Source organism: Pleurodeles waltl, chromosome 6, assembly GCF_031143425.1.
Source record: "Pleurodeles waltl isolate 20211129_DDA chromosome 6, aPleWal1.hap1.20221129, whole genome shotgun sequence".
Lineage (NCBI taxonomy): Eukaryota > Metazoa > Chordata > Amphibia > Caudata > Salamandridae > Pleurodeles > Pleurodeles waltl.
In genome coordinates this window covers 1,686,252,286-1,686,270,160 of record NC_090445.1, presented here as the reverse complement: position 1 = coordinate 1,686,270,160, position 17,875 = coordinate 1,686,252,286, and the positions used below count along the sequence as shown (strand labels likewise).

General features: G+C 43.5%; 1 protein-coding gene across 3 annotated transcripts in view; it reads left to right on the top strand.

The window, feature by feature from the left end:
* SCAI (suppressor of cancer cell invasion) overlaps nt 1-17,875 on the top strand; it is a 538,528-nt gene that overhangs the window by 453,488 nt on the left and 67,165 nt on the right. For all 3 annotated transcript variants that reach the window (XM_069241740.1, XM_069241742.1, XM_069241741.1), the window contains 2 exons: nt 4,483-4,582; nt 15,307-15,388. In XM_069241740.1, the coding sequence (XP_069097841.1) occupies nt 4,483-4,582; nt 15,307-15,388 (182 nt within the window). The remainder of the gene's footprint in view (nt 1-4,482; nt 4,583-15,306; nt 15,389-17,875) is intronic.

Genomic DNA, 17,875 nt, shown 5'->3' with positions numbered 1-17,875 from the left:
TCCTGGGAATCTGCCTGCTGTTGCCTTCATGCAGCACTGCCCTGCCTGTTGGCTGCTAGATGCATGCCATCACAAACACGGCACATTCAGCGACTTCTGACTGTGGACATGCATGTGCATACCCTCAGGAACATGATGCCTCCAGGCTTTGGGCTTCTGGGTACATGACATCACTTGCATGCCTACTTCAGTTACTTTTTAGTGTCTGGCTTCATAAGGTATCCTGTTAAAGGTGGCCATATTGGGAACTTCGTGTGAGTTCTTTATGCACTTTTGATGTCCCTTCCATAGCAGAGGGCCAGGTGTTTTTAAAGAACAACTTTGGTACAAATTGTGACTGCTAGCTTCCCAGGTTAATAATTAAACACTTTAACACCTTCTCAGGGGTCTGGAGCAAATGAGACCAGATCTGGGTATAAGGGGTAGTTACTCACCATTGTGGCTCTCGTACTGCAAGAACTCAATCTGATCTCGTCGACACAGTCACCCAGCATCCCTCTCCCTCTGTGTCTGTCTAGGTACTTACAGACAAGAAGAAGAGGTCTGAGAAACTGGGAGTCATTGTGCAACGTGGGTGCATGAGGCAGAAGGCATGTGCAGTAGAATCGAATGTGCATTTATGTGGGTTTTGTGTAAAAAATGTTTATGCAGGCAGGGCTTCCAATGAGTGTGGAGCAAAGGGGGGCTGAACAGTAGGACAGCAAGGATTTATGCATTGAGTGACCTGTACGGAGTCCATTAGGTGGTGGAAAAGTAATGTTTCCTTTGATGGACCACCTGTCTTAATAGAGGTGGGTCAAGGGCTGTTAATCAGGCAAAGCCACACAAAGCGAGGGGAAGGAGAAAAACAGTCTTACATTGGCACCAGGTTAGGCTCCTCCTTGAAAAAACAGTAAGTTTACTTGAAAAAGTACACATTCTTCTGCTTCACTGCAGGCGGGTATTTTTAAAGCTTTATTGGGTTTTAAAAGTGAAACATCCGTGCGGTTATACATTATTATTCGCCATGTATGACTGGCGTGCATTGACCAATGTCCCCGGTTGGTACCTTAAAGGAGCCAGCCACTATAGAGGAAAAATGTCCACTTGCCCGGTCGTGCATAGCTAACAAAAACCAACAATAGGTCTCCTAGAATATTTGATGATGTCATTTGGAGTGTTCGGATCTGTTGTGACAACATCCGCTAAATGGCCCTTATAAAAGTATACTTACAAGTAGCGCGAGGCTTCTGTAGAGCGAGCTGGTTTGTGACTCTGAGACAGGCATAAAGGCAATACCCATGTACTTCTGCACAGCACAAATCTTTTCACTGACTCACTAAATTAGCTAGGTTCCTTGTGCCCTTTTCAGGAAATGTTGGCGTGGGACATTCTGAGCATACAGCTAGATAAGCCTAATTTCTAGCAATGTAGAGCAATAATTTGTGGATGGTGGAGATGGTATTTAGTCACGTCGCCCACACTTTGGATTAACCTTTGTGATATGCTGTAATTGGAGCCATTTTTATACCATCCACCCAGACATAGCCAGGTGTGTTTGCCTTAAAACCTATGAGCTTAGCAGGTTAAATGTATCTCCTACCATAGAAAGGAAGTATTGGTAAATCTCTGGTCATGGAGGGGTGGTTATCAATGCAATGAAGGCTTGGTTCCGCTTCAAGTCATACTGGCAGTGGGGGTGGGAGAAATTGTGAGGATTGAGAACTGCTCTTTTGGAGTAGATAGAGAAGAAAATGTTAGACTAGATTGGCCTTTGTTGTCTGAGTCTAACACAAAACGTTGCATCTAAGTTAAAGTTCAATGCATGGTATAAGATCTCGCTTCATATAATCCCCTTATATACTCCTTTACATCATTTTGGAAATGTCACTATGTTACTCCTCAAACTGTTATAATCAATGAAAGTTGGGATACCATCCCTGGGATCTTAATGCCCACTTGGGTGTTTTTAAAGCGAGCCCTGAAAATCTGCATCCTTCGTTGGTGAGATCTGCCCCTCTTGGACCAATTTACTGACTTTAGCCATCGACATCCAAGAAAAGATTTATATTGAAAGATGGGAAGAGACTTATGCAAGGGCATGTTCTATTTTAAAGTCTCCATTGATTGTTATAGTATTTTAAACCTATTGATTTTCTCCTGCTATGAAATGGTAAGAATGCTCTGCCGCTCTCTGGAGACCTCTCTGATGACTGGGAGTCATCTTTTCGCTGCTCCATGTAATGTGATACAGCCTGGTCTTGTTGCCTGCAGCGGATATGCTTTTATGTAATGCTAGTTTTGGCCCGGCTCTTTTTCAGCACATTTACTTCAATGGTATAATTACAGCATTAGAGCCCTTAAACCAGTTGCAGTGGAAAGTGCAAACCTCCCTTGTGCAATCACATGGCCTGGTTGCTGAAAAAGCTTTCTCTTGCCATGCTATCCAGTTTCTCTTTACTGGCACAGAGGATAAAAGATTTGTCCTTTTCTGAGAATAGTTGATATTTCTTGGCTTTAAATAAAAATATTGATGTTCTGCTGCATCCTGTATCTTAGTACCTGCTTCAGTGAAAGTGGTTCTGTACCTTCCTGTTAAATGTTAGAGCTCCACGGATACACTGTCATTGATTTCAGCCTTATACCCCACTCAAATGTAAAATAAGTACACACGGTCAGTGAAATTAAAATGTTCCATTAGCAGGTCCTTTATGTGAAACTGTTCTGGCCAAATAAAATGGTTTTTAAAGACAGCTCTTGCAGTGGTAATCAAGTAATCCAAATTAGCATTGGTTCACCATATTGAGTAGTTAACGGTTTGGACATGGAAAGAAGTTAGGCTTTTCCATCTGTTTTCGAGTATATTTTAAGTTGGCAAATCTGGGTTGGTTGGAGGAGCTCAAGGTACCAAATAACTATACGAGGGCTGGTCTAAAAATTATTAATGTTCCACAGAGAGTTAAGCATTCCTCCCATTTAAAAACCAAGAAATATGAGCATTCATGGGAAGGCAAGCTCTTTTCCTTAAAAGTTGAACTTACTTATTTAACTTTCCTAGGTTTTTTTAGCCTTGATGTTTTAAAAGTGCATCTGGCTGGACACTCGGGTGTGGTCTTCACTTCTGGTGCTCCTGGCTGTTTGTAGAATCTTCAGTCTGTTAGTGGACTACATCAGGGGGTGGTGTTCCTTGTACTTTTTATGCATTTGCAGGGAGCAAAAGGAAAAAAAATGAGTACTACTAAGAAACCAACCTAATTCCAATTCCCGTGTCATTCCCAACATTATCCAGCAGGCACTTGCCCCTTTCCAAGCATGCGGGCGGTAGATTCTTACAGGCTCTGCCCACTTCAGGCAACAATCCCTTCCAGATGCCAACCCCTTGTATGCACCAGAGCAGGAAGCAGTCCCATGCCTTTGCAGGCTGTGGTCCTCCCTCAGGCTGCCATTACCTTAAAGATACCAGACTCTCTTGGGACAAACCCCCTCATAAAATGTAGTCCCTTGGCAGGCTCTGCTGCCTTCGCAGATACCAGAATTTCATACTCCCCAATGTCTGCACATTTCCATCCACCCACAATCTCTCCTGTGTTGACCCCGTTCGAGCAATTCTTTCAACGGCCCCAGCCAACAGCTACAAGATCCTCCGGGCACCGCTGCCTTGTGAAGAGCACAGGTTACAGCTCTCAAATATTGAAAAGTGCTAATGGTGGGAGCAGGTCTGAGTGAGAAGAGAGAGTTTAACCCCTGGTTGACTTTTTTATATTCAAATTTGGTATTCTATAGAACTAGGTTCACCAAAGTTTCAAATCACTGCAACCAGACAGATCAACCAGAAGAGAGAACACTGTCACCTAACCCTGTGGTCTATTGAGAAGCATGTCTTCCGTACCCAATGAAACGGAAAGGTGTGTGCAATCTTTATCAAATTTAGTATCAGGGATTTCCAGTGGTTCATGCCACTTAACACATAAAACAACCCAATAACAATTTGCTACTGAAACATAAGATATTATCTAATAGAGATAGCACTAATTAAAAGTAGAAAAGGTCTGTCAGTCACTTCTGAGATCTGTCTTTGAACAGAACGACTTGAGTTCCCAGTGCTCACGTGTTCACTAAAATCCGCATGGCACTGTTTTTAGCGAACCTTCTATGAAGGGCTACCTTTGAGTGACAATGGAGCTGAAGGTTTCATATCACTGTCCAGTCTAGGCGGCAGAGTTCAGTAGTTGGTATCTAATGGGCAGTCAGTGTTTGGATGAATGCACTTATGTCAATGCTTACTCCGATCTGCAAATATATTATTTCGGTGTCCAATGTCAAATCCCCCTTTGCTAAGTTGTGTAAACAAATCCATTAGTACAAATGCATCCGCCACAGCCAAAGAATTGCGATCTGCCATGCACGCAAGGCCCAGCACCTGGGCACTCATTGTTGTTCTGCACGGGTGATATGCTGCGTCTCGCCAAATGATCCAAAGTTATGTTGCTTGTTTTACTGTAGGTCCCTACGATTTTGGTGGTGTTCTAACAAACAGTAACCGTGACGTTCTCAATGGGGATTCCCTCCATAAGCGCAATCAGTCCTACAAGGAGATGCATTGGTAAGTGAAGTGTTGGCCCTTCCGGGCTGTCATCAGATCGATTCTGTGGTTTCATCCCTTTTTACATTCAGGCTGCTGTTGCACCTACCATGATTGGTCTCTAGCATGTGGCCTTAGAAACCTGTTTGGAGCTGGATGGCGAGTGATGTGAGATACATTTCTAGAGCTCCTATAAAACAAACTAGTCTGGAACTCTAGGAACAGAAACTCAAGGTCCATGCTAGGAAAAATGTCAAGTGGCGGTCACCTAGGGAATACCCTATTAGGAACCTAGTCAGCTAAAGGTTTGAAGCAATCCTTTGATCAGCAGATGGTTGAACACAATAAGGAGCTTCATAGCAGGTATTTATGCACGATGAATGGATTGGGTTCTGATACATTTGTATGGTGAACTTCGAGCTTGATCGCATTTTATGGACCCGTTTTGGAGCTTGTCCGCTCTAGATGTAGATTCAGGAAGGGGTTGGAAATGACCCTAGGTTGTTGCTCCAGATCAGTGGGTTAAACAAGTAGAACTACATGCCTTCACAAAACAGAGGCTTAGACATGTATGTATATCCACAGGTGTGTACAGTCGTGTAATGCTTTAAAGGAATCCCACCAAAAGATGACTGAAAGTGGGTGTGCGGAGGCTCTCGGTATCTTCTAAATCAGGGACAGTCGTCGGTGTCTTTAAAAGAGTGACACAAAGTTTCTAATGTATACTCCTTGCACTCTCAAACAGACTGCTCTTCTAGTCATTCAGTCTGTTTTTTTTCTACGAGAGAAAGTTGGACAATGTTTTTTGCTGGGCACAAGGAATCTGAATTTGTTACATGAATGGTTTTCTGTAGTTGTGCTGGGCACAGTGGGCGGTGGTGTATAGTTTTGAGTTGACACCTCCGACCCCCTTCAAGCTTACCTTGTGTAGTGCCACGAAGACCTACAAAACAGTTAGGTCACAATGACTGCTTACCCATTGTAACACTGTTTTCTTTTGTAATAATTTTAATCGGCTTGCATGCTGTCTTTAAATAAAACTGATAAAGATGATAGGATACATTGTAAAAATAATTACATTTATACATTTATTTCTGATGGATACTTCTAACCCCAGATTCCGCACCTATAGAATACTCCCAGGCACCAATCTGGATCTGAAGAATTTCTGCAGCGGTGCTCCGGCATAGCAGTATGTGGTGCCATGTGGCTCTGCCGTGACTCCAGCACAGGAAGTTACAGAACAGAGCTGCAAATGAGCACCACCACTGTGTGCTGACATCAATTTCTTTCTGCGTCCTCCAATGCGGATCTAGAGCTCTGCACCCAGCTTTGTGAGTCTTCCAACAACTTCAGATTCTTTCTACAATAATATGCTAGGGAATATATTCCCTCCAACAATGACAGGATTCAAACTGTTCTGGGACTGTAGAAATCAGATGTCATTAACACACTCGTAGGATGTGTGTTTGTCGTGGTTGGGCTCAGCCCACGATTTGCAATCATGCGATAAGGGCACCTAAAGGTGCCTCAGGAACGAGAACCAAACTCATACCTCGACGAACACAAAAAGAGGCCATGACCAAAACATGTGAGCCGCTTCCGCTCCAAGTGTTTGGCACGCTTGCTGTCCTGGTCACAAGGATGTTCCCACAAAAAGTCCAGTTCCTGGTCGAACTCTTCCCTAAAAGCCCAAAGTCGAAGTTGCACCATAAACATAAAAAAACGAGCAGGATTCAACCCATTCCATCACTCAAAATCTGGTGAAAAAGTGCGAAGGCATCAGCCTAACTGTATTGCCCTGCCGATGTTGCCCAAAACCAATCCTGTCCCGCAGCCATGCATGGTGTACCTTGAATTTTTCAGGCTCTGCTGTAACTGTTTCAGGCACTGCCAGCCTGCTCTGCAGCCCCTTTGGGATCCACAGAACCTCAGGGGCACCTAGTTGGAAATCTTCTGGCGTGTTTGTACCTAGCTGACCCTTCAGGACCTGTTTTGGGGCCCATACTGACTCTGAGTCAGAATTCCACACTGGCACCATGGTCCACTCCAGTTCCTTCTTTGCCAGCACCAATGCTGACTCCACCAGCACTGGCCCGAAATTTGATTAAGATGCTGGTCTCTGACCCCAAACCCATGTCGCCCCACTGCAGGTCTATTTTGCACTGCTGCGACAACAGCTGTACCAGGAGTTATACACTATCTTCGGATCTGATTCTGATGCGGTTCAGCATATACCTAATGTTCCTTGTGATACTGATCATGAGAAGGAGGAAGATAAGTTACTCTCTTCTCCTCACACTGATGATGGCTTATAATTGGACTGACAAAATGTCAATGAGATAGGTATGTCCCCCAAGATGAAGCTAGAGACCACCTGGGGCATCTGTGGAAATAAGTGCCTCTTTCGCAGTAGTGGTACGGAGGGTGGCTTATGTTTTGGCCTAACAATTGCCCACTATCAAAACTAAGGCAAATTTTTTAATTAAAGTTCTCCAACCAGGAAATACTACAAGGGGAGTAAGAAATATACTGTTTCTCTCCAGTTCCAACCTACATAATATTCAAGTATCACAGGAGAGAGAACTTGTAACTATATGTTCGATGACGTTTGTAACTGTAGATACACATGCTGTGCATAAGCTTGCCATCTAGTGTTGGTTTCGGAGTGGTATAACTTGTTTTTCTTCAAAGAAGCTTTTCGAGTCACGAGATTGAGTGACTCCTCCTCTCAGTAAATCTGCCCATGGGCATTGAGTCCTTTGTTACATTGTTTCTCTCTACTGTCGGGTTCGGATGTGTGTTCTCTCACTCCGAGTTCTCAGCTAGATACAATCCAAAACGGTATTCTCTCCGTCTTTCTATCACCGTCGGTATTGTTTTGATTGTGTATTCTTCTACTCTTTGTCTTCGAATCCAACTTGAACACAGAATCTATGTTCAGCCCTTCGGGGTAGACGTAGCCTTCTCCGGCCCTCTTCGGCCTTCTCCTAATGCCATCGACCTAGGCAGCCCTAATGGAACAGACTCCATTTAGGTTTTACCCTCGATGTCACTCCAAATTTCCACACACCAACCACCACCAGGTGTATAATTTGTGTCTTCCCCCCGACCACAATGAGCAGACCTGCGAAGCGTGCGAATACTTTCAATCGAAAAAAGACCCGCAGAGATCGAAGAGCTCGATGGATGGAAATGGTGCTCGAACCCCAGACGACACACCCGACATCTCCGGCGATGAGCATGCACAAGAAGAGTTGGAGCAGGAGGAGGAGGCCTTATCCTTTCAAGATTAGGACTCTGATGTACAATCTGACATTGAGAGTCAACCGTAGCAGTTGGCGCAAACCGTGAGTAAAAAGACCCTTTCAACCTCGGTCACAACTACATCAAGAGAGGTCACCGGTCCGCCACTGCCTTCCAGTTATGGTCTGAGCCGAGAAACTCATTCAGATGCCCTGCCTTCTGGCTCGGCACCAAAAAAAGCCAAAGAGAAATCTTCAGCATCGACCTCGAGCACTTCTACTTCGGCTCCAACACGACTGAAGAAACAAGGTGCTCCAATGCCAACCACTTCAGCACCGAAAAAAGAAAAAACATCTACCCACAATTCCGGAAATGAAAATATCCAATATGCAGAAGACTTTCGATCTGAAAATCTTAAAAAATACCTCTATGGATTCTGGACAGTCTCCAACCACCACCCTTTCACCGGTGGAACCAATTTTAGAAGTTATGGTCGCTCATCAGTGCCGACTTCTGATTCAAGAGAAAACAGGATGGATTATAACATCACCTCCTTCCCCTTTAAAGAGGAAATTGACTTTTCAAGAGGCTCTTGACTCATCTCCGCTTCCAAAAAAGACCACAAAGGAAAAGGCTTATTTTCTTACTCAGCCTTCTCCTCAACTCTCTCCACCGCCACATACTTCTTCACAGCATACTCTTCCACCAACATCTCCCCCTCCTTTGGGGTTCACACCACCTGATGGGGCTTCTAATTTAGGAGATACTCTAGACAATCATGATCCATGGGATACATATGATCCGGATCCTATTACACCTAATGATCCAGATCTCTATCCAACTAGACCTTCACCACCTGAGGATTCCACCTCATATCAACAGGTTATGGCTAGGGCACCAGCATATCTTAATGTACATATGTACTCAATCCCATAGAAGAGGATTTTTTATTTGACACCCCTGGCGTAACACAAAAAAAGAGTCGAATTCTTCCAATGCTCTCAGGCACACAGATGAAATGTTTAAAGAGCCAGTTAGATCAAGGGTTACTGCTCCCAGGGTTGATACAAAGTACAAAGCTGCACCCACTGACCCTTTATTTATAAAATCACAAATCTCTTCAGAACCTCCAGACTCGGCAGGCAAAAGAGTGGCAGCCCAAGCAGCCAATCACTGGGGGATAGCTAATACCCAGGCGTTACTGTCCCGATATGATAGAGCTCACTGGGATGCCATGGAGGAGCGGCTACAAAACCTCCCTGATGAACATCGTAAAAGGGGGTAAAAATTGTAACTGGGGGACAAAAAATTTCAAATAATTCAATAAGATGTTCACTCAATGCTGCTGACACAGCAGCATGTAGTATTAACTTTGATTAACATCATTAGGCGACATGCCATACTCAGAAGCTCAGGCGTTAAACCAGAGGTACAGCAGGCAGTGTTTAACATGCTGTTTGATAAAGAGTATTTATTTGGCCCACAAGTGGATACCACACTTGAAAAACTAAATAAAGACAAATTAACTTCCAAAGCTATGGGAGCACTCCAAGCCAGCACACACAGGGGCACCTTTGGTCGCACAGGATTTGCAAGAGGCTTTCGGTCATCCTTTAGTGAACAGTCTTCCACTCAGAGAAAGCCCACCTTTCAATACACCAGAGGTTCCTACAGAGGGAACAGTGACAAAGGAACAGGAAAGCTATCTACATCTAGAGGCTCCAAACATTGACCACTCCGGGAGGGGGAAGGCTACAACATTTTTACCCGCAATGGTCTCAAACTACCACAGATCAATGGGTACTTTCAGTTATCTACAATGGTTACTGTCTGGAGCTCACATCCACTCCACCAAATATACCCCCTCGTATTCACAAACTCTCACAAGATCATCTCGCTCTTCTAGAAGAGGAAGTGCACTCTCTTCTTCTCAACAGGCTATAGAACCAGTACCATTACAACACCAGGGTATGGAAGTTTACTCCGTGTATTTCCTAATAATCAAAAAAGACGGGTCTCTCAAACCAATATTAGATCTCAGACCCTTAAACCACTACATCCTATCAGAACACTTTCATATGGTCACTTATCAGGAATTTATTCCCCTTCCACAACAAAGTGACTTCCTGACAGATTTAAAAGACGCTTGCTTTCACATTCCCATTCATCCAGCACACCGCAAATATCTAAGATTCATAGTTGCAGGAAAACATTTCCAATTCAATGTGTTACCATTTGGAGTCACAACCCCCCCCAAGAGTATTCACAAAATGTCTTGCGGTAGTAGCAGCACATCTCAGAAGACAACAAATTCATGTCTTCTCTTATTTGGACGATTGGCTCATCAAAGCCAATTCATTCACAGTGTCAACGTCATACTCAAATCCCAATGCGGCCCGTATACTCCCTAGGGTTCACCATCAATTACCTCATATCTCATCTTCACCCTCTCCAGATTCAGCCGTATTTAGGAGCGACCCTCAGCACACAATTAGGACTAGCGTTTCCCAGCTCAGCTCGAGTTCAAGCCTTTCAAACAATGATTGCTACATTAACAGAGAACTAGGCACGCACAGTAAGAACTGGTATGCGACTGTTAGGGATGATGGCATCTTGTATTTGCCATCGTACCTCATGCTAGACTTCATATAGGTCCTCTTCAACAATGTCTCTCTCATCAGTTGTCTCAGACACAGGGTCAGATGGAAGATCTAGTGTTGTTGGACCGCCATACTTACGGCTCTCTGCATTTTTGGAACACCGCAAACCTTACAAAAGGACGGCCTTTCTAGACTCTGTTCCTCAGATCACTCTCACAAAACACCGGTTGGGGAGCTCATCTCCACAACCTCACAGTCCGGGGGGTATGGGACACCACTCAAAAGTCTTTCCACATCAATTACCTGTAACTGCAAGCAGTATTCCTAGCAATGAAAGCGTTCCTTCCACAATTGCAACACAAGATAGTGTTCATACGAACAGACAACAAGACTGCCATGTACCATCTTTGAAAACAGGGGGTGGGGGCACAATCTCATCAACTATCCCATCTTGCACAAACAATGTCGAAATGGGCAATTCATCACCACATTCACTTGGTGGCACAATATCTCCCAGGGACAGACAATCGCGTTGCAGACCTGCTCAGCAGGATGCAGCAACAAGTCCATGAATGGGAATTCCACCCACAAGTCTTTCACCAGTACTTACACCTGGAACACCTCAAGTGGGGAACACCTCAAGTACACCTATTTGCCACACATCAAAACAAAAAATGCCAAAACTTCGCATCCAGGTGCCCACACCCTCAATCCAAAGGCAATGCTCTATGGATGAGTTTGTCAGGGATATTTGCCCACACTTTTCTGCCTCTCCCACTCATTCCAATTCTGGTCTGGAAGCTCAAACAACCTTCCCTCAACATGATCCTGGTAGCTCCTACATGGGCTCGTCAACCACGTTTTTTTGAACTCGCAGTGGTTTCATAGCAAAAGCTTCTCTACACACCAGACCTTCTAACACAAAAACAGGGTCAGATAAGACATCCAAATCCCAAATCGCTCAGCCTAGCGATATGGCTCCTGAGGTCATAGAATTTGGGTATTTACAATTACCACAGGAATGTATAGATATTCTCAAAGAAGTACGCAAACCCACAACTAGACAATGCTATGCGGCAAAATGGAAACATTTTGTTTGCTATTGTCAAACACAAAACATTGACCCTCTGAAGCCAACAGTACAAGACATTGTATGGTATTTACTACATTTACAAAACGCAAATCTAGCTTACACATCCATTAGTTCACATTTAGCAGCCATACCTGCATATCTTCAAAACAGACAGCATATTTCTTTGTTTAGAATCCCAGTAATCAAAACATTTATGGAAAGGCTTAAAAAATCCTTCCACTTAGGATTTCTCCAGCCCCATCTTGGAATCTTAACATTGTACTCACAAGGCTTATGGTCCCTCTTTTGAGCCGCTTTACTCCTGTTCTCTACAATTCCTCTCATGGAAAGTAGCTTTTTTAGTCGCTATATTTTCCCTTAGACGTGTCAGTGAGATCCAGGCGTTAAATTGTAAGAATCTTTCTTCCAAATTCATAAAGAAACAATTGCATTAAGAACTAATCCCAAATTCCTTCCAAAAGTTGTTTCACAATTCCATATCAATCGACAATAGAATTACCAGTTTTCCTTCCCAACCAGATTCTGTGGCTGAAAGGGCTCTACACATTCTTGATGTTTAAAGGACTCTTATGTATTATATATATATATATGTATAGAACAAAAGAGTTTAGGAAAACAAAACAACTTTTTGTGGCTTTCTCATTGCCCCATAAAGGAGAGTCTATATCTAAAGCAACTATAGCTAGATGGATAGTCAAGTGTACTCAGACTTGCTGTAATAAAGCCAAGTGACAATTACCTGTACCACCTAAGGCACACTCCACTAGAAAGAAAGGTACATCTATGTCATTTTTAGGTAACATAGCTATAGCAGATATTTGCAAAGTGGAAACATAGTCTACATCACATGCCTTCAGCAAACATTATTGTGTAGATGTATTTGCAAGTGAGCAAGCAAATGTTGGACAAGCTGTACTCCAAGCACTCTTTCAATGAATTGCAATTCCTGCATGCTAGCCACCGCTATATGGAGGGACTGCTTTACAATCTATGCACCTCATGTGTATCTACAGCCACACATGCCATCAAACGAAAAATGTTACCTTCCAGTAGACATCTGTCCATGGCATGTAGTGCTGTAGATTCACATGCACCCTCCCACCTCTCCGGACGTGTGTGGATGTTGCAATTTATTAATATGTAAATATTGTACCTATGTAGATACATGGGATGGACATCTTTTCTGTTACACTCTCTATTTTCACTACTTCACTCTCCCGCCTGTGGAGAAACAATCTAACAAAGGACTTGATGCCCATTAGCAGTATTACCGAGAGGAGGGGTCACTTGATCCCGTGACTCGAAAAGCTTCTTCGAAGAAAAACAAGTTGTACCTCTCTGAACCCAACACTAGATGGGGTGCTTTTGCACAGCATTTGAGTCTACAGCACTGCATGCCACAAACAGATGTCTACTGGTAAGTAACATTTTCCTTATCTTGTGTTGTTTCCATGATCAATAAGGTCAGAAAGGGTTCCCTAGGTTTTGTAAAAGAACCCTCGCCCACTAGTTACACTGGTGGCATGTTTCATCAATGGGTTCCCACCCAGCATACCTAACGTATCAGGGTGTGCTTTGACACTTGAATTATAGCGGAGTTAGATATTTTAGAGGGATCTAGTACTAGTTAAAATTATCTGCAGGTACATCAGTCTTTATTTGAAATGTTATTGGGGGAACCTTTGGTAAGGTTGAAACAGAACCACTTGATGTGCCTGAAGTTTTTTGAGCTTCCACATCAAAATGAAGGTCTACATGTTTCAGCCACATCTAAATGCCACTTCCATGAAGATGGCTTTATTCAGGACCAATCTTTTGTGAAGATCCCAAGCATGATGTTATGTGTACAACAAACACAAATTGTGCACGCGTGACATATATCAAACTGCATTACATCATGCAACTTTAAGGCCTTATGGTTCTGCTTCTGTTATCATAACATAATTTCTTGATTAAGAACCTGAAAAGATGAAATAGAGAGCCATCATTATTTTAATTACAGAGTTTGTGACTTTCTGTGTATGCGTTACTCGTGATCAGCAATGCACGGTACTCAGTAGTTCTGCATATCATCATCTTCATGCAGTCGTTTCTGAGTGACTTGTGTTTTGCGATGCACACCACTCTGTGGACAAAACACCTCATTGTTCTCATGCAATGATTTTGTAGAGTGAGGAGGACAAAGAGGGGAACTCCTCGAATATCCCTCGTGAGTCGCTGCAAACAAAGACATATTAGTGATGTGCATGCTACAGATGCAGATCACATTTTTTATCATCTAGTATCCTGTACATCTTTCTCTGTGGTTTATCTTGCCATTGAGTCTTAGAGTTGGGTGGACCCTATTGTCACACTCTGAAAAGGAAAAATGGTTAATAGCAATCTGGTTATTAGTGCCTTGAAATGCTGATATCGTAAAGACCCCATAAGCACTCCCAACTTATTTCATCACGGTGTCACGCCGGCGGAGGACCTAAAGAAGTTCCTTTAAACTCTGCATATTGTAGTGTCTGTGGACAGCGTTCTATAAATCGTCTTCCGGATCTCGTGGTTTGGCCTATAACGGATAAACCTGATACGTGTCATCACGCACTGTCCAGAAACAAAGGCTGGGGACTCAAAGATTCCCACATCATTATGGTAAAAAGAAGGTTCAGTGCTTAAGCTCTGCAAGAGGTCTTATTGAAACCCTTTTCTTTGTGTGACGTTTTATAATTTGTCAAAGTTTTAATCTATTTTATTCAGGCTAACACTTTGAAATGTTCATACTAATATACACTAAGGGGTGTGGAACACTAATAAGTGTCTGAAATATCTTTCTTACTAAATTCAACATTGTGGCTCTACAGCAAAATCTGATTTATGCAGACCTCATTGTAGCAGGACTAAAACCTCTGCAGAAGCATTGTCAAGTGGGTGTCTCTCTGGACCTCTGCCAGGTCGCGAAGCAGTACTGCCTTGACAGCCATGTCTGATGGAAGGGCCATTTGTATGGTTGGTCCTGCAAGACTTCCTCCTTTGAGTCCACTCCTCTGACCTTCCAACATCGTGAGGTTTATGTTCTAAAAATTAGGAATCCGTGGTGAGAAGTATCCATGAGAAGAACAGACTTACCAGCCTTTGGTAATTCTCTCTGTGGTGTATACTTCTTCTAACTCCAGCCTTCTAACTGCTTTCCCTCCTCCACATTTTGTGGAATGGACTCCCTGACATCTTAACAAGGACCCAAGATGAAGATGAGCATGCTGTCATCAACATTTTGTTTGAAGTTGCCATCAGCATGCAGGTGTTGCGCTTATATATGTCTCCGCTCGGTCACCCCTGCATGGAGTTACATTGGAGCCACATGGCACCACTTACCAGCACCCAAGCGCAATTTTCCAGTTCTTGTCTGGCGCGGGAGTATTCTAAAGGTGAGGAAACTGCGGTAAGATACAATTTTCACCAGAAAGAGCGTTACAGAGGGTAAATATCATGTTCCTTTCAAATGCTCTGATAATCTGTTATCAATGGTTTCTCCAGGGCTTTCGGTACTTTGCCACCACGTTACATGATATGAGGCATCCTCCCTTTCTTCAGTGTTTTGTAATTGAATGTAGTTCTTCTAGTTTTGAGACAAAGTGATTCTGATGTAAATTATTTCATTCTTGTCTTGTCCATTACGCTTCATTGCTCATGGATGGATGGCCTCTTAATATGTCTTCTTACCGCTTTCTCCTTTGGCCTCTTTTTTTTTGTACTATTTTTACTCAATTTGTTTATTTTTGCATTGTTTTCACCTGAATCGATATGTATTCTTTTGACAGTCTCCACCCAGGCGATCTGTATCCTTTCACGCGAAAGCCTCTCTTCATCATTGTTGATTCTTCAAACAGTGTGGCTTACAAGGTAAAATAATTCAAACTGTGCAGTCATTTTAATATTGTTTTAAACATATTTTTATTGCAGTTTCAGTTATCCACTTAACATGTAGTCATGGTACAGTACAACATAAAGTAGCTATTTTTGTATCGATACATTGGTTCAACTCAATCCATACATTTCTGATTCCTTAGAAAACAGAGACCCTAAGAACTCACCCAACTACCCTCCCTTTATCCACCCCAACTTCCCCCTCCCCCATTAGTGAGCCCATTGGTGTATTGCTAGTGGAGCATTGTACGTTAAGGTTGGAGACAAATTTTCTCTCCTTATGTGTGGTGGCATCCAGTTCCCTAACCGTGAAATGGGCCGCCAATAGATGGTGCACGATTGGGTCCTTATAGTCTGTTATTCAGTCATTCAATCACGGGACTAGATCAGCTTGGATTTCCTCTCCCAAAGCGTCCATTACTGCCTCCCATCCTTGCGTTATTTGTGGTGGCTGTCAGTCATTTTAATTACATTTAATTTAGCGTATTGCTCTGTGAAATATTGTCTTTTGCAGGTCCTATGTATTGCTTTCTATAGATTTTATTATTAAGCCATAGAGTGAACTTATGTTAGCAGGTTCAGCAGTCACTGGAAACTCAGTCACCTCCTTATGGTTCCCTTGAATCATAGTCTGGTAGGTGAAAGTTCTATTGTATAAATCTTCGAAATGTAATGATTCCTGTTGGCCTATGAAGTTCGGCTGACCTCCATCTCCAGTTGAAGCAGTAAGGAATTAGGGGATGAAATTTGATGCAAACCGTTCTTTTGACCATCAAATCACTGCAGTGGTAGGCTGCTGTTTTCTGCTGCTAGAGGACCTTAAGAAAATGAGAGGAATCATTCCAACCTCGGCACGAGGAAGGATGTTCCGTGTCATCATCACCTCTAGGATAGACCTGCCAATGCGCTCTATCTAGGTACAAGCAAACACCTCACACACAAATTTCAGATAGTTCAGAATGCTGCTACTTGTCTGATTTTTAATCTTCCATGCAAGAGCTTCACCTGATGAACATAGAGGTTCCCTTCTTCTTCCAACTTGCGTCAAAACACTCAGTTGAGCACACTGTTGGCACAGTTGTCTCGCTGCCAAATTCAGCACAGTAACATGAATTCTCCCCATCACTTGGAGCGACGACCAATCAATCTTTATTGTCAACCTTCCCATGGAAACAACTGTAATGGTAAGACAAGCCAATAAGACTAGCCTCAGACAATGGAACAAGCTTGACTATATTGCTCTAAAGTTCCATCTAAAGCCTCTTTGCAGCCAAACCAAATAAAGGAATGGAGTAATGGAGCAGTTCTTACCATTGACTTGCTCTTACCATTGACTAACACCCCGTAAGTCTTAAGACCACCGTGCACCTTATCAACCAAAGACCCTGCCACTCAATGAAGAAATAAAGAACCTGAAGACAGAAATCAGAGCTTCCTAACAACAGAAGTCCTCAAACAATGGAAATGCCAAAATACATCTCCAGCATCAAACCAGGCTACACAAATCTTCAATCAAGAAGACAAAACACTCCAGTATATATTAGCTCATACCCTGGCAGAGATATTGAATCTTGCATGGATCTCAATGTGGACAGCCCAAAGTCAACAGTCAACAGAAACAGAGTTTCTGCTTCACTAATGCTCACTCTGTATGCATTTAATGAGTCCACTACCCCTACCTTCCTCTGAGGCTAGGGGAGTTTAGCATCCAGGGGACCATCTGAGACTATGGCCCTCATTAAAACCCTGGCAGTCAAAGACCACCAGGGCTGTTTCGACGGATGCACCGCCAACAGGCTGGCAGTGCAATCCATGGAATTAAGGCAGTTTACCACCACGTTGGTCCCGGCAGTTGTAATGCCCCAGGGGATTACGAGTCCCCCTCCCGCCAGCCTTTTCATGGCAGTAGGAACCGCCATGAAAAGGGTGGTGGGAAAGGGGAGTTGCGGGGCCCCTGGGGGCCCTTGCACTGCCCAAGTGCAGGGGACCCCTGCCACAGCCCCATGGAGCTTTTCACTGTCGGCATAGCAGACAGTGAAAAGCGCGACAGGTGCAACTGCACCCGTCACACCGCCGGCTCCATTTGGAGTTGCAATGTTGTAATGAGGGCCTATATCCCCTCCTGCCTTTCTGGCACCTCAAGTGTTAACCTTGTCTCCCTTCACATCAGCTTCTCTCTTTGCCTTTAATTGAATATCTAAATGTGTAATCGCTCCATTCCTCCTCAGTGCCTATTTCACCCCATCACCAAACCTCATTCCTTCACCTGAATTTGCTGTTACAATACATACGACAAACATTATCCTGAACCTGGAAAACCCACTGACCTTCAAGCTTCAAGACTACACCATCCCCTCTGAGCAATCAGCCAATGGATTGCAATGGACCAATGGTCAACTCAAACCAAAACCCTCCCCTCTGGAGAATGGAAGAAATGCCAACCCAGCACCACCTGACCTTCAG